Source organism: Dendropsophus ebraccatus, chromosome 12, assembly GCF_027789765.1.
Source record: "Dendropsophus ebraccatus isolate aDenEbr1 chromosome 12, aDenEbr1.pat, whole genome shotgun sequence".
In the NCBI taxonomy this organism is placed as follows: domain Eukaryota; kingdom Metazoa; phylum Chordata; class Amphibia; order Anura; family Hylidae; genus Dendropsophus; species Dendropsophus ebraccatus.
In genome coordinates this window covers 76613956-76635191 of record NC_091465.1, presented here as the reverse complement: position 1 = coordinate 76635191, position 21236 = coordinate 76613956, and the positions used below count along the sequence as shown (strand labels likewise).

Below are 21236 nucleotides of genomic sequence, written 5' to 3'. Positions count from 1 at the left end.
TTTGGGGGCGATACAATACTTTAATAAAAATTTTCACCGGACTTTCTTTAATATACAAATCCTCCATACAAGTGACAGTATGTAATAAAATTAAGATCTCTCTACAAATAAACTCACCCACTGGCAAATAACTTGTTCTGTTCGCCTTTGTGCAAGTCTGGACAGCAAATAAATTGAAATAAATATGATAAAATTCACCAATGAAAGGTATGAGATAACAATACCAATACGATGCACAGCCAGCCATGTACTCCTTGCCTGCATAATAAAAAAAGAGAGAACGGGACTCATCATAGGAGATGTAGTCATAGAGAAAAAGACTGTAAAATAGCAATATAGTGACTGTGGTTTACTGTTTGTTAACTCGAAACAATACTCCTCATCTCCGGTGCACTTCATGGCATAGGTCGCCTCAAATTTCGTATTCGAGAAGATAGAAGCGGCGGGGCAGACCAGCCCATTGTGTGTGTTATTTTCTGGTGGCACTAGGTAAAAAGGGATAAAAGAAGCTTAAAGTACAGCACTGATCTAGGAGTAGACATAAACGGGAGGATTACAGTCATCTAAGGGTCCGTTCACACTACGGAATAGTCATGTCAATTCTTTGAGCGGAGAGGTACGGAGAGTGGAGGCGCACAAGCCCTCCTATTCAAACAGATGGAAGCAGGAATCGGCGCCAAGTCCACGCCGGAGGGTTCCGCACGGAATCTCATCACTGATTCTGTAGTGTGAATGGACCCTTAGGGTATGTGCACACTACAGAACCCCAGAGGATCACCCGCTGTAGATTCCGCAGCTCGCACCCACTCGTGATCCGCCGGGATTCTGTAGTGTTCACGTACCCTTATACTATTCCTGGATAGATCCTATTTGCTTTAGCCTTTTATGGAAATACTACCTACTATGTAGCTCCACCCCTGCCGATCCTTCCTCCCTGTGTGTTGCCAGGCAGCTCCATAATATGGCATCCTATGGATGAGCATGTGACCATATGTTTATAAAAAGACACATTATGGACCAGGGAGCTGCTTGACCGAACACAGGGGCTGCAATAAAGCATTAGTATATAAGTAAGTATATAAGTAGCACACCTTCCCATAGAGTTATTAAAAGGTGGGCAGCCCCTTTAAGATCCACCCATAATACCTACATGTTGGAATTGGCGTCTTGCAGACATCTGAGGTGCAGCACTCTGTGCTGAATACCATTTTATGTGATGGGGATGATACTTTGCCGCTACGTTTACAAGTCAAGGCATCCCAGCATACTTTTTTCATTATATAATTATAAACACGACTGAGACGACTTTCCTGGACTGAGAGACAGGAAAAGAAAACTAGTTAATATCAGTTCCATTAGTTTCAGAGTCTATATATAATAATTTAGTGTTGCATGGTTCACACCAGTATAAAATGTATTTATTTTTTATTCTTAAATAAAGTTAAAAAAATTTATTTTCATTTTTGTTTTACTGTTTTTGTTGACTGGCAGCAGTATGAGTCGACACAGCCCTCTGCTGCCACTAGTGGCTGTGTCGGGAACTGCAGGGCTTCAGAAGCCCTGGTCCTGGCACAGTTAGGGACCTATTACACAGAGTGATAATTGGCCAAATCAGGCTGATTCGCCTGATTACTATACGATAAACAATGTCGGTGTAACGATTTTTTTCCATAACGATCAGCATTTAGACGGTACGATATATCGTACGGAAATTCGTTTTGCGATCGCTTAAGCCTATCTCACACATTTGTTAAATCAGCGAACGGCTGTTCACACGGAACGATCTGCGAATTTTTTGCGAACGATCAAAGACGATTTGAGAACATGTTGAAAGATCAAAATGAACAATTTCTCGCTCGTCGTTTGATTGTTCGCTGCGTTTACACGTACGATTATCGTTCAAATTTGATCGTTATTGTGCGAATTTGCACGATAATCGTCCCGTGTAAACGCAGCATAATAGACCCAGTAAACGAGCATCGATCTAGCAGATCGGCATTTGTTGACAGTATTGATCAGGCCGCTATCAGCCTGTGTAATAGGACCCTTAGAGCCCACTAACACTGTTGCATGCAGCGTTGGCAATACTGAGCCTCCCCTAATGTCTATCCTTATGCATATTAGCATTATAATAGACATTACAACTAGGGAAGCTGTCTGTGGGAAGAGCTCTGCAGCCACAATACAGTGAAGCAGTATAGTCAGGGATAGCTGTCAATCACAGCTCGCTCTGCTTCACTGTATTGTACTATATACCGCTGCAGCCCGGAAGTTTCCGACACAGACATCCGTGCAGCATAGGAACTGTGAAGTTATATTACAAACTTTATGAAAGAAATGTTAAAAAAAAAAAAATTTCTTCAGAATAACCCTTTAATTATATTAATATGCAAAGTGGACCAGGACCAGGCCAATTCTCATTTTTGCATTTTACTTTTTTCCTCCTCACCTTCATAGTACTTTTAATTTTCAATCTACAGGGTTATTTGGGGTTGTTATTTTTTGTGCCATGATTTCTAGTTTTCATTGGTGCCATATATGTGTAGATGGGACGTTTTGATCGTTCTTTTTTATTTATTTTTTTATAAATACTGTAACAAAAAATGGGCAATCACGGTGGTTTTGTGCTTTTTTCATTAACACCGTTCGACAATTAAGCAAGCTGGGATATATAGTATGTTTATTTAGTTATTTTAGTTTTTTTATATATAAATGGGAAAGGCGAGTAATTTAAAATTTTATTGGGGGAGGGGCTATGTCATATTTTTTAAAACCTTTTAAAACATTATTTTACACTTTTTAAGTCCCCCTAGGAGACTATTACATGCAATTATTAGATTGCATACACTAGTCAATGCTATGCCATAGCATAGCTGCCAGTGCTGGAAATACGGGCTGCAAATGCACGCACAACAAAGTCGGACGCTCACCCCGGAGTCCCAGGATGGCCGTGCAGCTGTTGGCGCATGCTGGAGGATCTTCTGATCCTCTGGTGGGCCAGTCTGACATTTTTAGCCACTTTTGATTAATGGGGTGAACCCTAAGGCCGGCCTTGCTTGCAGAAATCCCCTATTCTGAATGAAGGGCCCTTGCAAAGGACAGCTACAGATGCACATTTCCTGTGCTGCTCTTTACCTGGGCCAGTTTCACATAGAATTATGGTTTCAACATACAATGGTAATCCTGGAACCAATTAATATCGTGTTGAGGGATCACTGTATAATGAAAGTGTTAGGGGGGGCATGTATTATGTGGCATTAGGGTGTGTTCACACCTTCCGGATCCGCAGCAGAATCCAGTCCCATTCATTCCTATTGAGCACATACTCGCAGCGTGACCGACATCCCGCTGTCAGTATGTGCTTTAACCCCCCGTAGCCCACCGTCAAAAACATACATTACCTGCTCGGCAACGCAGCTGCATATGAGGCTCACGGCTCCGGTCCCGCTCAGCCAATCAGCCAGGACCAGAGCTGGGAGCCTGACATGCAGCCGCGTCGACGAGCAGGTAATGTATGCTCTCAGCGGCGGGCTGCAGGCGGTAGGGGGTTAAAGCACATAATCACAGTGGGATGTCAATCCCGCTGCGAGTATGTGCTCTATAGGAATGAATGGGACTGGATCTGCAGTGAATCTCGCTGCGGATCCTCAGCTTGAAATCCACTGCGGATCTGGTAGGTGTGAACGCACCCTAAAGGTGCCCGATGCGCATAAATTTTTGTGCAAACGTTTGTTTTGTGAATTTTTTATTTGCATAGTGCCTCTTCTGCAACACTTGCGCCAGAGGGGCAGGGAGGAACAGGGATGCAGCGGCACGCAGAAGAGGCTCATTTTTCCATTGGACAATAAAACCTAGGCCAGCTCTAAGCTGCTGTACTTTCCACTACATGGTGTGGATGGGATTTATTTAGTGGCATTGCGCCTCTACATGAATCCAGCAAATATCATCGCTGCAAGGACGTTTTTAAGCCCAGAGCTTAAAACGCTTGGTGTACCATGTGTCTACTTGAAATAATATCATCTAAATTTCCATCAGAATGATTTACAAAAGTGTTTTTTTTTATACTTGATGTTGATAACTGTCTTTAACACATCTTCATTTTGTTGCAGGTATTGTCGGCTTATTGCATACAGATCCTTCATAACGACCTACCATGGTTTTTTAGGAAAGGGAAATCGTACTCCTATTCCCTCCTGTGCCGTAACAAAAATCCGTGAATCATTTCCCGACCCTAATGGACTTTACACAGGATTTAAATTTTATAGTGGATCTGCCCCTACCAATATACAAAATGTCTTAAATGTTTAAATGTCTTATATCCTGTTTGTCATTTTAATACAGTGGTACCTTGGCTTAAGAGTAACTTGGTTTAAGAGCTCACAGTTTTTCAAAATTGTGACTTGGTTTAAGAGCATTGCTTTTGTTTAAGAGCTCTGTGTACTGGGTGGGAGGGGGAGTGGAGGAGGGGCATGGTCTGCATAGCGTGGTCTACAGCCCTGTACTCTGACCCAGGAAGTCTCCCTCACCTTCCAAATCATAGCAGATCCACTTCAGGCTGGGGCTTACATCAGGGGACTGGACTATGGAGGTAATCTATCCATAGCTGTAACCCCTCTCTCCCTGCAGTTTCTGTAAGTCCTGATTGGTCCATGCTGAAAACACACCCCTTTCTTATTGCTGTCATGTGACAACACAGACCTCTGACAGCAGCCCTCCTCTAGTCTAGCCTATTGTACTACGCTACTGCATTATGTGGATCTGCAGCTCCATCCTGTATCTACAAACTTCTGCTGTTATCAGGGTTATACAGTTACTATACATTATACACCACATGCTGCTATACTGTACAATAACTCATACAGTATATCACATATCCAGCTGCTGCTGTGTTATCAGGGTTATACAGTTACTATATATTATACTCCACATGCTGATTGCTATTCTGTACAGTAACGTATAATATCACAAATTCAGCTGTTTCTCATAGTTTGTTTCATCTGTTCTCCACGTTATTCAGAATGTATATCAGTGATTTCTTATTGGAAAATTTGCTTTGGTATAAGAGTGGATTTGGATTACAAACTCGGTTTCGGAACGAATTATGCTCATAATCCAAGGCACCACTGTATTTGTTATGTAAAAACAAAACACTGTTTTACTGTAGTTATACAGTTAGGGTGCCTTCACACCTACCGACTCGCAGCGTTAATAACGCTGCGAGTCGGCTAGGTCCTGGCAGATCACTGTCACTACATACACGCAGCGGTCTGAACGACCGCTGCGTGTATGTAAATCTGCCGGCCGCTTAACCCCTTCTGATGCCGGCCGGCCGCCTCCCGCTCCGCTCTGTATACATACCTCCTCGCTCCACGGGGTCCCGGCATCCTGCTCTCCCGCCCGGCCAATCAGTGTGTTACCCTGCCGCAGCCACTGATTGGCCGGGCGGGAGAGCAGGACGCCGGGACCCCGTGGAGTGAGGAGGTATGTATACAGAGCGTAGCGGGAGGCGGCCAGCCGGCATCAGAAGGGGTTAAGCGGCCGGCAGATTTACATACACGCAGCGGTCGTTCAGACCGCTGCGTGTATGTGGTGACAGTGATCTGCCAGGACCTAGCCGACTCGCAGCGTTATTAACGCTGCGAGTCGGTAGGTGTAAAGGCACCCTCATACTGTATTTTAATAAAATACATTGTTAAAGCAAAGAATGTGTTGTTTTTTAGTAAATTTTATACAACAAATGCAACATTATGTAACAATGAATTTTAGTTCACTAACATAACAAAGATTGACAAAGCTCTGCGGCGCAAAAACGTTTGTCTGCTGAGTCGCTCCAGCACCCCCACCATCCACCCCTCCCTGTGATGTCGAGCTAATAAAACTGCCTCTGAAGTCGCAACCAGTGAGTGCCTTGATCGCTTTCTTCTACGCTTTCTTCTACCATGCCTCAGGTCACGCCGTGCTACATGCCCGAGGAATTAGAAAATAAAAAACACCCACTCAGTATCTACACCACACAAGCTGATGCCTATGTGGTGCGCCCTGTGAGGGGAAGAGGCAGGCTGCCAGCGTGATAATGTCTATGTGCCAGTATGTTGAGAAGCCGGGCAGCATGCTGGAGATGCACAGCATGGGGGTGTCTGTAGCTATAGCCACCACGCTGTCTACACCTAGGGGTCTTGTAGTTGCAACTTTGTGCGACCACTGTGGTTTCACACTTGTCTCTGCACCACAATGCTGTTACTGGGACCCGGCAGAGGTCTATGGACCAAGTCCTGAGGGGTAGCGGACAGTGAAGGGTGGGTCAGGGCAGGGGGGGGGGGGGGGTGGAGTGTGAATTCTTCTTCATGGACAAATAAGACATTCCCTATTAGAACATAATGCATCTTTGAGAGCACTAAAAATTAATGTAAGATACTTTCTTATGTTTAGGAAAACGGTATTACACATAACACACATGCAGCATAGTAGCACATATTATTGATAACAAACAGCAACAGTTTAAAAATTACAAACTTATCTTTAGTTCTCCAACTTTTTTTCCTTTTTTCATATACTTTATGGAAGAAATTTTAACAAATAAATGTGACTGGTTATCATATAGTATTAATAGGTGATCAAGCTAGGGTGGTGGCTGGAAGCATTCAGGAACAGCAGGTTTTGAGCTTCCAATCCTTCGGTGATACATAACAATAACTAAGATAACTGAAATACAATATTGCTTGTAGCAGTCATGTTTTCAAACAAAAGTAAAAATTTAAAATCGAGACAGGTGCTTCGTAACCATTTCTTGTTTGTCCGGTCGTGGGATCGGGGCGATATTCTGTGGATATTCGTCTCGTTTAGAGCTCCAAAAGACAACTTTTCGTTCTGTAACAATAGCTACAACTTCCTTCATAATGTTAATGTCATGAATGCAACTTTGGCGCAGTCCTCGGTGCGTAAGGTACGACCGAGACTGCGCTTTTGGCCATAATCTTCTATTTATTCTGTGTTTTGTTTGCCTTTTGTTTTTGCCAGTCTGAACTGTGTCTTTTTCCTTCTGGTCTGCTAATTGTTTTCCCTGCCCCACCCATATCTGTTCTTCTAAGCTTCCCTGGTCATGTAACGGTTAACCTGCCTTTGCCTCAGTGATTGACAGCTGGTCCCTCCTATCATCTTCTGGACTTGGTTCCTGGTGTCCTATTTAAGAATTCTGTTTCTGCCTGGTCCTTGCCGGTTATTGACTTGTCTCTGCCTGCTTGTGGTTCTGTTTCTTTGCTTCTCCTGATTTCTGCCTTGTATCTTTCGACCTCGCTTGCTTGCTGCCTGCCCCCGACCATATTGCCTGTTATTTGACTATTCTTTTGAATCCTGATTTTGTACCTTTGCTGCCAGACTGTTGTGACCCGGATTCCTGACCATTCTTATTGTGTTTGTTCGTTTTGTCTTGTCTATTGTATCACGTATCCAGGCCAGGGATCGCCGCCAAGTTGTCCACTGCCATTTTAGGGCAGATTGCGGCAATTAGGTAGGGACAGTGGGCGGGGCTGAGCTCAGGGCTCACTGTCTCTGTGTGTTTGGTGTGACGGGTCCTGACAGTTGAACATGAAATCTTGGCTCTTTGACTCATATAAATTACAACCCACTGCTTACGTGCCTTGGTATACTCTAGTCTGTATTTCTCTGTACCTACTGGTTGTGAACTGTAGGAAGCATTTTTGACCACATCTTGAATACGGTGTACATTATAATTATGATCCAAGGCTGCAAGTTGTGTCCGAGCCACCACTGAATCGATATAAAAATGAAGTCTTTTTGGACGATATTTTAGGGAAATATTTTGATATACCTCTAATTCGCCGGTATGGCAAAAATAGGAAATTTGCCGGAGATACCTTAGCAGAGTTGGACATTCAACTATTTTGATTAGGCGTTCATGGGCTGCTGTATTTTTTTCCAGCCATTTTGTACTGGCCATTTTTTTCTCAGTGAGAGGTGGATGACAGCACCTTCTCTGTTCACCACTGATTTCCCATTCATGATTATTTGTAACATGATGTAACAGGGATGTCCATTTCTCTATGAGCAAATCTTCATTTTCCATGCATGATCTAGAACTATACCACACATGATTTTTTATTGATTGTACCCAATTAGACAGGACTTCGCAGTCTTTGTACTTTGAAGCAGAAAGTACCTTCTTGCCGATGGATTTGGCTAAGTGCCAGACATCATATTGATGTTTTACATGTGGATACCTGTCTCTCACAGATTTACGGACAGAAAGGTGGCGGTCCGTAACCAACATACCAATGTTCACATTTTTTCCAATTAGCTCATCCATAGCATTTTGGAAAGCAATTTTTTTCCAAAGAGACAGAATTTTGAAGTGGGGTAACCTGCTCCACAGAAAAAGAGCATATTTTTTTGGTGTGGACATCCATCAAGGTGTATACACAGAATTTTGCTGAATATCCTGGACTGTCCATCTGCCCGTCACCGCACAAGCAGATCGTTTTGCCGGCTAGATCTTCAATAATACTACTTTGCTGGTTTTCCCAGTGATGGTTTATAGCTGGATAAAGGTAAGCCCTTTGAATGTTGTAGAATGTAGTCTTTCCTATGGATTTCATTTCCATTAGTTTGAATAGTTGTTGAATTTGCAAAAAACTACAGCCGCTCAATAGGATTGAAGAGGCTATGATGACATTTCCAAGTGGCCTGAGACCATGACGTGGCTGGCTTTCCCATAGGGAGTTTTTGTGGCCCAGCTCGCAAATTACGTCAATAGATAGGTATGAGCCAATAGATTTCTTTTTTAATTTAACAAGAGGGGCGTAGCATTTGATTTTTGAGGGACAAGGAATTTTCTTAATTAGTTTACGCAGACAGGAATCAAATATTAAAAATTTTTCTTCATCAATGATGTCATTTGTGGAGGAATCTATATCTACAAAACCATCCTCCTCTATTTCCTCAATATCGGACTCAAGTAACGATGACTCATCCTCCATATCAGTAATGTCACTTATGTGGAATGAGGAGTCAGGATCGTGATAACTGTCAACATCTTGATGACTAGATACACTAGACTGTGTGAGAGGTGAGGGTAGTGCCAAAGGAGAATTCTCCAAATCCTGAGATGGTATAGCCAAGGTGTTGTTTTGCTGATGGTCCTGAGGGCTACATTCTCCTGATGGCACCGACTCCACAGTGTTGTAAGTGTGGTCTATTACAGGTAGTCCTGGTGCGGATGTGGTGACCTTTTTTTTCTTACGTAAAAAGCACTTTGTTTGTACCCTTATATGGCGTTTTCCAAACAAGGGACCTGTCCCCACACTTAGATTTCTTTTTTAAAAAGAAAAGTGTGTGTTGACACCAATATCCACTGTCTTCGTTTTTTTGAAGCAGAAGAGGGCTGGATTTTATTATTGGAGTAACTGCAGACATCCAATTCCTTTTTTTCAGAGCAGTATGAATGCTCTGATATTAAACCTATATCAACGGCTGGCTTATTTTGTATGGTTTCAGAATGAAAATGGTCTTGTTGCAACTTCTTCTTCCTGGTAACTTAGTTGACATGTTGTTGGTTCCAAATGGTGAAACTCCAAATTCTGATTTGTGCTGGTTGTTTCCAATGCTGCACTTGTAGAAGCTACAGTTGGGTCTGTAGACTGTGTGTCAGTCAGTGCCAAGTTTGTATTTTTGCCTTTAGTTTGGTTGGAATGGCGTCTGTGCACAATATACGCCGATAGCCATCATACTTTAACAATGACTTTCAAAATGTATGGAGCACATTCTGTAAGAGTCATTTTTTAGACCTGAAATGACTCTAGTAAACATTTTTTCTGGCTTGTCTCCCGAGAATCCACTACTTTGTAGCCATAGCCTTACTTTATCTGGATTCTTTGGAAAAACATGCAGAATTCTATCAGAATGCTTCTTTTTCAATGTGCAAGCCCATCCTGGCACTACACAGGACGGCATTCTCTCCAAGCTAAAGACAGATATAGATCATCAAAAAAATTGCCTTAGTAAACAATTTAAGTCTTCCAAAAACATATTACTCTATACAAGAACTGTAAAATAACTCTACATTATCAAATTAGGCCACTAATCACTGTGTAATAAACTGTCTGTAGAGCGGCTAGATTGACTATATATTCCATAAACTCTTGATGCTTTGAGGACAATGCAGATCATGCAGTGTTGCAGTTATTGCCCATTCATATTATTATGACCATGTTCAAAAAATAAAAATTGCCAGTGGATTACTCATGAAGGAAGTCATGGTTTGTGCACTGGCTTGCTGGGTATATGAGGTGCACATGTGTAAGGGCATATGCACACAGTTATTCTCACATTACACTATGGAATCCACTACCCGTCCCTGTACGCTCCCCCTTCCCTATCCGCCAACTCCATAGACTCCATTCTAAGGTCGGGCTGATTCCGCTGTTCGGCCAAAGAATTGACATGCCATTTCTTTGGCCGGGCAATGGCATACGCCTAAGCATATAATGGAGCCTATGTGACGGGCATAAATTCAAGTGGGAGCGTGGGTAAGGGAGTGGCAGATTTCACACAGAGTTTTCTGTGAGAATTATTCTGTTTGCATATACCCAAAATTTGACATTTATTTAGTTTTCTCACAAAACCATTTTCAAGCATGCTTCTCAGATGAATCTCAATTTTTGCTTCAATATAGATTGTTGAGTCTAGATGAATTCATGATGGAGAGAGAAAAAATAGGCAACCAATGTAAGGTTCCTTTTATGCTGCGTTTACACGGAACGATAATTCGTACGATTAACGATTTCGAAGTAACGTTTTTTTTTTATAACGATCAGCGTTTAGACAGAATGATATATCGTACGGAAAAATCGTTTTACGATCATTTTGCGATTGCTTAAGCCTATCTCGCACATAAGTAAAATCGGTGAACGACTGTTTACACGGAACGATCTGCAATTTTTTTTGCGAACGACGATTTAAGAACATATTCAAAGATCAAAATGAACGATTTCTCGCTCGTCGTTTGATCGTTCGCTGCGTGTACACGTACAATTATCATTCGAATTTGATTGTTATTGTGAAAATTCGCACAATAATCGTTTCGGGTAAACGCAGCATTACACGGACCAATATAAGGCTGTGCAAGGACTCAAACAAACGCTGATCAGTGACAATGATGCTTATTAGCGGTGCTTTTAAAAGGCATGAGTAATTGTACAGACGATCTTTGTATCGTTCATAGGCCCTATTATCATGCTATAAAAGCGTCTTTGCCTGACATTCATTCCATGTAAAAGTGTCAGCCATCAGCTGAAGAGCAGGAAAATGCCAGCGTAACAGCTGATTCTAATTTACAAGGACTTCTCCAAGATTTTTTTATGACTGGATCCAGCTTTTCCCGGCACCACCCGGCTGATGAGCGAATTTCAATGATAACAAAGTGATTCGCTTTGTTATTACTGTAAATCCGCTCATCTCTAATTGCAATACATTTAGATGGCAAAATGAACAATACAATGATTGTTCTTGTGGCCTGACCGCACGATTATTCATGGCTGCTGAAGCGACTGCAAGCATGCGATGATCGGCGCTTGCTTGCATCCTTGCCCTACCCCATACCAGGGCCTATGTTTACACAGGGAGATGTGTGCCAGATAGTTACAAATTTTGATGCCGCAGAAAGTATGCAATCAGCTGACAATTTTACATAAGCTGAATGAGCGCTTCCTTGCAAAAAAAGAAGAAAATCAACTGGTGACGTCTGTTCTATATATTCTGGTGCACTCATCTAAATAGAAGGCGCTCTCAGACAAATTAGGTATGAATCAATCCTGTTCAGGCCCCTTCTCCCCCTCCCCCACACAAACACACTCTGCCTGGCGCAGTTCTCACGCCGCATGAATCACTGTTCATGAGTGGCGAATGAATGCTGGGAGACTGTGCCAGGGCAGGTAAATATGAGTATGCAGGTCTGGGGTGTGTGGGGTGGAATTACCATGAAGACAGACCACGCTTTGCCGGGCCCTGTTGCTCGATCAGACGCCATGGTAATTACACCACTTCCTCATATATACCCCTCTAATATGTATATTAGGGATGGTCCGAACCGAGTTCGGTTGGGGTTCGTACAAACCCGAACTCTCGGGAATGATTCCCGCTTTCTGTCCGCTTTGTGGATAGGGTGGATACAGCAGGGGGACCGCCTGGAAAACTGGGATACAGCCATAGCCATAGACTGTATCCCAGTTTTCCAGGCGGTCCTCCCGCTGTATCCACCCGCTGCACGGAGCGGGCAGACAGCGTGAATCTGATGCCCGGACCATCCCTAATGTATATAATAACCACATATATATATCTTATATATGAGGCATATATAGCAGGCATGAGGGGTATAAGTATTATATAGAGGGGTATACATGAAAGTGATGTTACTGAGACAGAATGGGCCCTATTACACAGAACTATAATCAGCCAATTCTTCAAAGTATTGCTCAATCATCGGCTGATTTCTGACTAAAAATCATTGGGCGTCGGGCATGCATCAGTATGTGTAGTAGCGTTGCGAGGGCAACAGCAGATTAATGTAAAAAAATAAATACATCAACTCCATACCTCTCCACGCTCCCTGATGTCCTGCTAGCTTCAGCCTACTCCTGGCAATGTCTGGAATGACTGACCATTCAGCCCATCAGCAGGACAGTGCCATGTGGAGAGGGATGTTGGAGCTGCACGGACGATATCAGTGCAGCCCTTTCTGGCCGATTATCGGCCAGTTTATGAGATCAATAAGCGAGCGCCAATCTAGGAGATAGGCGCTCACTTACACAAAGCCATTGGACTGTGCAATAGTGCCCTCTCTCTTCTTCAGGTCAGGTTTGCTTACAACTGAAGGTGGTCCTCAGTTGTGTGCCTATGTCCTTGTATGAGGCCACACAGCTGACCTTGGGCAAAAACACAACATCAACAGGCCCGGGAGACGACATACTGCAAGATTTTTGAACCCCATACCTGGGGTGGGGTCTTCTATAACAGGGTTTCTCAACCTGCGGTACCCAGGTTGAGGGGGTACGCGGGAAAAGTGGGGGAAAAATAAACTTTGGGTTTTAGTGCCGGGACACTGCTATCACTTAGCAATGTCCCGGCACCTATTCCTCCCTCCAGCAGCAGCTCACCCTCGGTACCAGCATTCGTGGGGGTGATGCTGCTGGATGAGGGAGAGTCAGAGCCGTTCCTATCAGCCGGCGACCATGGAAAGGCACTGGCAGTGACATCCCCCGGACCCTACTCGGCTTTTGCGAGAGTACCCCCGACTCCCCTTCCCTCCCGGACCCCACTCTGAGGATAGCGGCAGCCCGCCCTCCGCCTGGCTCAGCATCGGGCGATGGGTCCCGGGAAGGAGACCATGGGTGCTGTGTGGCGATTGCGCAGCTGACACCTAGGGCGCATAGCACTCCATCCCGGGACCCATCGCCCAATGCTGGGCCAGGGGAGGGCGGGCTGCCGCTATCCTCAGAGTGGGGTCCGGGAGGGAAGGGAAGTTGCAGTAGTCTCAGAAAAGCCGAGTCGAGTCCGGGGGATGTCGTGGTTGCAGGCTGATAGGAACGGCCCTGACGTCTCTCCCTCCCACAGCAGTGTCACCCACCGGCGGGTGCTATGGGGTGCTTGCAGATTGTGCCTCCAACATCAAATTCAACCCCCTTCATCTCCTCTCAACCCCATCATCTCCTCTCTGCCTCCACTACCTCCTCTCACCCCCATCACCTCCTCTCACCCCCTTCATCTCCTCTCTTCCTCTCCCCCTTCACCTCCTCTCTTCCTCTCCCCCTTCACCTCCTCTCTCCTCCTCTCGTCCTTCATCTCCTCTCTCTGTTCCTCTCTCTCTTCACCTTCTCTCTCTTCTTCTCCCCCTTCACCTCCTCTATCCTCCTCTTTCCTTCTTTTCCCCCTCAGACCTTACTCTCCCCTTGATCTCCTCGTGGCTCTGAGACCAGAGAAGAGAGGAAGACCCACTCCATGCCTGGATTACGTGAGTATGATTATTTTTTTTTGTTTGTTGGGGCAGGAGGGGGAGGGAGTAGAACGGTGGGCATTACTATAGGGGCAGGGCAGGGGGCATTATTACTATATGGGGGGGTCATAGAAGGGGATATTATTTTTAAGTGATCCTAAATACGGGGACAACCCACACACCTACTCACTTTACAGCGCATGACACCAAAAAGTGGAATTATTACTTTGTGGGAGCCTATAGGTAGGAAAAAGGGAGGGAAGCTAGAGGAAAACTGGCATCTAAGATGTTTGGCAGGTTCTCTGGCAAGTGATGAATTGTAGCTGCAAGAAATCATCATGGTGGTCTGGACCAGATGGATAAGAAAAGGAAAAGTGATATCTGGCTATATGGGGAGGTATCTGGCTACATGGGGAGGTATCTGGCTACATGGGGGAGGTATCTGGCTACATGGGGGAGGTATCTGGCTACATGGGAGGGTATCTGGCTACATGGGGGAGATATCTGGCTACATGGGGGAGGTATCTGGCTACATGGGGGAGGTATCTGGCTACATGGGGGAGGTATCTGGCTACATGAGGAGGTATCTGGCTACACGGGGGAGGTATCTGGCTACGTGGGGGGAGGTATCTGACTACATGGGGGAGGTATCTGGCTACATGGGGGGAGGTATCTGACTACATGGGGGAGGTATCTGACTACATGGGGGAGGTATCTGACTACATGGGGGAGATATCTGGCTACATAGGGGAGATATCTGGCTACATAGGAGGCCTCTTGACTACATGGGGAGGAGGTATCTGGCTACATGGGGAGCAGGTATCTGGCTACATGGGGAGGAGGTATCTAGCTACATGGGGAGGTATCTAGCTACATGGGGAGGAGGTATCTGGCTACATGGGGAGGAGGTATCTGGCTACATGGGGGAGGTATCTGGCTACATAGGGGAGATATCTGGCTACAAAAGGGAGATATCTGGCTACATAGGGGAGATATCTGGCTACAAAAGGGAAACATCTGGCTACATAGGAGGCCTCTTGCCTACATGGAGGGAGGTATCTGGCTGCAGGGGGATATATCACACTTGCTTCTCTGGCACCCGGTTTACTGACGGCCTGCTCATTCAATCAGTGCACAGTCCCACCGTAACCACTGATTGGATGAGCAGACTGTCAGTGAACCGGGAGCCTGAAAATCCTCTGTGAGCATGCAGAGCCATAGGCCATAACAGTACGGAGTATCGAACTGGATTTTTGATGCAAATCGTATGCGTGAATCTACCCTAAGGCAATGTTATTAATGGATGGCATCCTTGGGTGTACTCGGCTGGAGCATCACGTCGCGTGGGGGTACTTGGCTTGAAAAGGTTGAGAAACACTGTTCTATAAGCAGCTCTTAGATGCAGTAGCTTGTACAATGGAAGCAGTCCATGCTTTGTAGAGACGGCCACAGCCCCCTGCAATATTGACCAACGTTCAGAAGGTAATACATCAGCCTGGGTCCAATTATTTTATGCTGCCAGTAGACTGCAATAATATATTTAGGCACATTTTGAATCTAAAACAATGATTACAGCCTCTTTATTTGGCGTTATAAGCGATGTTACATAATTATTAGGAAATTAACTGTTTATGTGGATATTTTCCATGTTGATTCTCACAATTATGTTTGTGAAATTGGTTGAGTTTAATAGTGTGTGAGGTGTGTTAGAGTGGTGAATATCATTGCCAGCATAGTGCTTCATAAAGTGGTTACTTAGTGGTCATAACAATGCAACACACATATATGGTAAATGATATAGTATATATCATACATAAGGTTACATAAGTCAATGGCCCCATTATAATGTTTGCAATTAACTGCAATCATAACATTTGAAATACTTATTTTGTATAAAAATGTAAAAAAAAAAATCTAAAGAAACAAAACAAAATTCAAAATGCACAGCTATTTGCTGGGTTGAATTTGTTGGCCAGATTCTGGACACAATTTTTAATCAGCCTAAAAGGAAGACAACATCACCCACTACTTGCATGGATATTATACTTGCATGTTATTTTCCCTTTTTATCAGACAAAATAAGAACATAAGTAAGGACAGAGAAGCACTCACAAACAAACCGGCAAAGATGACAGTAATCAGAAAGCATACATACACGTCCACACATGCAGGCTCACATAGGAAGGGACAGGGAAACAACATTAAGACTCACAACCAGGGAGATGAATAAGCATACGTACACGGCCACACATGCACGCTCACATAGGAAAGACCATGAAAGCAACAGGCACAATCAACACCAGACAGATAAGGAAGCCTACATACACGGCCACACATGCACGCTCACATCGGAAAGGACAAGGAAACAATATTCAGACTCACAAACAAACAGGTAAGTAACATACATACACGTCCACACATGCACGCTCACATAGGTAAGGACAGGGAATCAACATTTAGACTCACAACCAGGGAGATGAATAAGCATACATACACGGCCACACATGCACGCTCACATAGGAAAGGACAAGGAAACAATATTCAGACTCACAACCAAACCGGTAAGTAACACACATACACGTCCACACATGCACGCTCACACAGGTAAGGACAGGGGAAAAATATTACGACTCACAACCAGGGAGATGAATAAGCATACGTACACAGCCACACATGCACGCTCACATAGGAAAGACCATGAAAGCAACAGGCACAATCAACACCAGACAGATAAGGAAGCCTACATACATGGCCACACATGCACACTCACATAGGAAAGGACAAGGAAACAATATTCAGACTCACAACCAAACAGGTAAGTAACATACATACACGTCCACACATGCACGCTCACACAGGTAAGGACAGGGAAAAAATATTACGACTCACAACCAGGGAGATGAACAAACATTACACACACGTCCACTCATGCACGCTCACATAGGTAAGGACAGGGAAACAGGTAAGTAACATACATACACGTCCACACATGCACGCTCACATAGGTAAGGACAGGGAATCAACATTTAGACTCACAACCAGGGAGATGAATAAGCATACATACACGGCCACATATGCACTCTCACATAGGTAAGGACATGGAAACAACATTCAGACTCACAACCAAACAGGTAAGAATCATACACACACGTCCACTCATGCACGCTCACATAGGTAAGGACAGGTAAATAATATTCAGACTCACAACCAAATAAGTAAGTAACATACATACACGGCCACACATGCACGCGCATTAGGACAGGGAAACAGTATTCAGACTCACAACCAGGAAGATGAATAAGCATACGTACATGGCCACACATGCACGCTCACATAGGTAAGGTCAGGGAAACAATATTCAGACTCACTACCAAACAGGTAAGTAACATACACACACCGCCACACGTGCACACTCACATAGGAAAGGACAAGGAAACAATATTCAGACTCACAACCAGGGAAATGAACAAACATTACACACGTCCACTCATGCACGCTCACATGGGTAAGGACAGGGAAACAGGTAAGTAACATACATACACGGCCACTCATGCACGCTCACATAGGTAAGGACAGGGAAACAATATTCAGACTCACAACCAGGGAGATGAACAAACATTACACACACGTCCACTCATGCATGCTCACATAGGTAAGGACAGGGAAACAGGTAAGTATGATACATACACGGCCACACGTGCACGCTCACATAGGTAAGGACAGGGAAACAATATTCAGACTCTCAACCAGGGAGATGAATAAGCCTACATACACGGCCACACATGCACGCTCACATAGGAAAGGACTTGGAAGCAACAGGCACACTCACAATCTGTCATCATTTGCACCCGTCATTATCAGTGTAGGGCTGCCTAATCGTGATATAGTACGGGACATTCCTGAAGCGGAAACATAGCCTTAGTTTATAATTGCAGTAGTGTGAATCGCAATGTTAGGCTATGTTCACACAATATAAAAGAAGAGCAAATAATAGACGTCTTTTGATAATTCAGGACATAAATAACTATCATTATTTATGGCTGTCATTATCAAAGGACGGCTGTTATTTGCTCTTCTTTTTTTACCAAAACCAGAAATCACTGTGATTCCAATTCTGCTTTGTCCCATATTTTTTTTTTACAAATAGGCGTCTGTCTATTGGTAATGACAGGATCCGGATCATTATCATGGCAATTTCCAGTAGTGAGAACACAGCCTTAGGCTTATGCTCACACAGTGTGGAAATGACAGGTGTTTTTCTTGGTTTCCTGTCATGTAACAAGAAATAATGGCTGATATATGCTGTTACGTGATGACCAAGAAAATGCCTGTCATTTCCAGTGTGTGAGAAGGGCTGTACAGTGACCCACAGGTACCCATACTTATTCAACTGCAGAAAATCTATCACAGATTTCTTTTTCTGTCACGGTGGTCTGTGGATTACTGTGCAGCCCAGTGTATCACTGTAGTCACACATTCAGGATTTATATTATAACATCTACATTAGTAAGTCCCTTATCTCACCTAATAAATGTTTTTAAAAATAAAATCATCAAAATTGAGCAAAAGTTCAACTGTGTCAGTGAACTGTGGCACTATGAGGTAAGATGCCTCTCCTGAGGTAAAGCGTCGCCACAAGTGGCTGGGCATGCGCAGTAGAACAGGAGAGAGCTCTGTGCAATAGGCATTCGGCGCCTGCGCAGTGGTCTCCCGCCCCGCTGTGTTCAAGGATCCTGGCAAGTCTACTGCAGAGCACAGCAGAACGGGAGAGCTGGGCCCATAGTGCTCTCTACCCCTGCCTCTCACCCGTTCCGTTGCGCTCTTTAGTATATGTGCCATAATCCTTTTACACAGAGGGACGGGAGAGCACTGTGCAGGCCCCGAATGCCTATCGCAGTGCTCTCTGCTCCTGTTCTTCTCCCCTGCTCTCATCACTATCCTAATTGCCGTTCTACTGCTGTCACCCCCGGCCCCGAGCACCACCGCGTCCCAGGCAGCCCCTTTCCGTCCCTCTCATTCCAGGATCAGGGCGCCACGGCGCTCCAGTCCTGGCCTGAGCGGGACAGAAAGGGGCTACCTGGGACGCGGTGGTGCTCGGGGCCGGGGGTGACAGCAGTAGAACGGCAATTAGGATAGTGATGAGAGCAGGAGGAGAGGGCACTACGATCGGCATTTGTGGCCTGCACAGTGCTCTCCCGTTCCCGTGTCAAACGATTATGGCGCATATACTAAAGAGCACAAGGGTGAGAGGCAGGGGGAGAGAGCACTATGCTCTCAGCATCCAGCGCCTGCGCAGTGCTCTCCCGTTCTGTTGTGCTTTGTAATAGACCTGACAGGATACTTGAACACAGGGGGACGGGAGACCACTGCGCAGGAGCCAAATGCCGTGCGCGTAGTGGATGCTGGGAGGCAGTGGACGGACTGATGGATCACATGCCCCTCCATGAACTGACTTCTGGGGGACAGAGGCGGGGCAAAGCAGGGACGCCCACATTGTATTATAGGGCTGGAGCACCATGCCTGAAGGGGAAGATCTGAGGAATTTCTCAAGGCACCATAGGGCTAAGTATTAATCCCTTTTTGAATAACTGTGAATGGGTAATATGTTTAAAAAGTGGCCAACCCCTTTAAGAGGTTAAGGGAATAAAACTGTACTCTCTAGAAAGTTCTTTTTTTTTCTTTTAAATCAAATGTGGTGTCAGAAAGTCATACAGATTTGTAATTTACTTCTATTTAAAAATCTCAAGTCATCCAGCACTTATCAGCTGCTGTATGTCCTGCAGGAAGTGGGATATTCTTTCCAGTCTGACACAGTGCTCTCTGCTGCCACCTCTGTCCATGTCAGGAACTGTCCAGAGCAGGAGATGTTTTCTATGGGGATTTTCTGCTGCTCTGGACAGTTCCTGTGATGGACATAGGTGGCAGCAGAGAGCACTGTGTCAGACTGCAATGAATACACCATCTGTCTTCTCCTCATTAATCACCAATGGATATGATATAAAACTTACTATTGAATAGTCTCATAAGAATAGTGAAGCACGATTGGTTTGCAGGACATGGAGTTCCTACTCCTTGACAGCTCATTGCTCCTGTCGCATTATATGATTCACAGGCTTCACACTCAAGACAATTAGCTGGAAGGAAAAGTAGAATTTTAGTTATAGAATGCAGCAATATAACAGCATATAGATAACACCATCTGTAATGGGGCGGCATATACCATATACAACACATAGACTGTAACAGCACATACATAGATGTGGCAGACTGGATCCTGACAGCAGAATGTGCTGTGATGTCTATGTAAAGTTTGTAGCCCCCATTAGGTGTCACGTCTGCTACATATGTGCACTGAAACATAAAATATATGTAGTTAAATATACTATCTATGGCTGTGTAAGAGGACTGCTGTATAGGGAGTATGTTATGTCATATACATTGGGGGGAGGTTTATCAAACATGGTGTAAAGTAAAACTGGCTCAGTTGCCCCTAGCAACCAATCAGATTCCACCTCTCATTTTTCAAAGAGTCTGTGAGGTATGAAAGGCGGAATCTGATTGGTTGCTAGGGGCAACTGAGCCAGTTTTACTTTACACCATGTTTGATAAATCTCCCCCATTGTCTTTATATACCGTACATCCATAGCCTCTACTCACAGGTGTAACCTGAGGCTCTGGCACCGTCATACACAATTGCCAGGTGCCCTATAATACTGATGTGTTCTTATGTCTCCAGGGGGGTCTTTAAATCACCTTGGACACAAGGTTCATGTGCCCTCCCCTTAAAGGGGTTATCCAGCGCTACAAAAACATGGCCACTTTTCCCCCTACTGTTGTCTCCAGTTCAGGTGCGGTTTGCAATTAAGCTCCATTTACTTCAATGGAACTGAGTTTCAAAACCCCACCCAAACTGGAGACAACAGTAGGGGGAAAGTGGCCATGTTTTTGTTGCGCTGGATAACCCCTTTAACGTGCCCCTATTTGACAGCATGTCCTATAGCTATAATACAGTGACCCATCTATAAACATGTACTGCATTGGTCAAACAAGTACAGCTGAAACCATAAGTTTACATACACTATATTTAAAGACACGCATGCAATGCAAGTGTTTCTCACTATCTGACATTAAATCGGAATAAACCTTTAGATCTTGCGAAAGACAATTGTTAAGGTAACAGCTTGTTCAGACTTGTGTTACTTGGTGGCCGCTCTCTCTGCCGGCGGGGTTTGGG

The 21236-nt window shown here is 44.5% G+C and overlaps 1 protein-coding gene across 1 annotated transcript in view; it reads right to left on the bottom strand.

Moving 5' to 3' along the window:
* LOC138769657 (uncharacterized) overlaps nt 1-20788 on the bottom strand; it is a 30673-nt gene extending 9885 nt beyond the window's left edge. Inside the window, exons 1-5 of the mRNA XM_069948268.1 lie at nt 20756-20788; nt 20011-20136; nt 1151-1315; nt 354-485; nt 118-258 (exon numbers count right to left, since the gene is read on the bottom strand). Coding sequence (XP_069804369.1) covers nt 118-258; nt 354-485; nt 1151-1315; nt 20011-20086 — 514 coding nt within the window. The 5' untranslated portion in view covers nt 20087-20136; nt 20756-20788. The remainder of the gene's footprint in view (nt 1-117; nt 259-353; nt 486-1150; nt 1316-20010; nt 20137-20755) is intronic.
* Between the last annotated feature and the right edge of the window lie 448 nt (nt 20789-21236).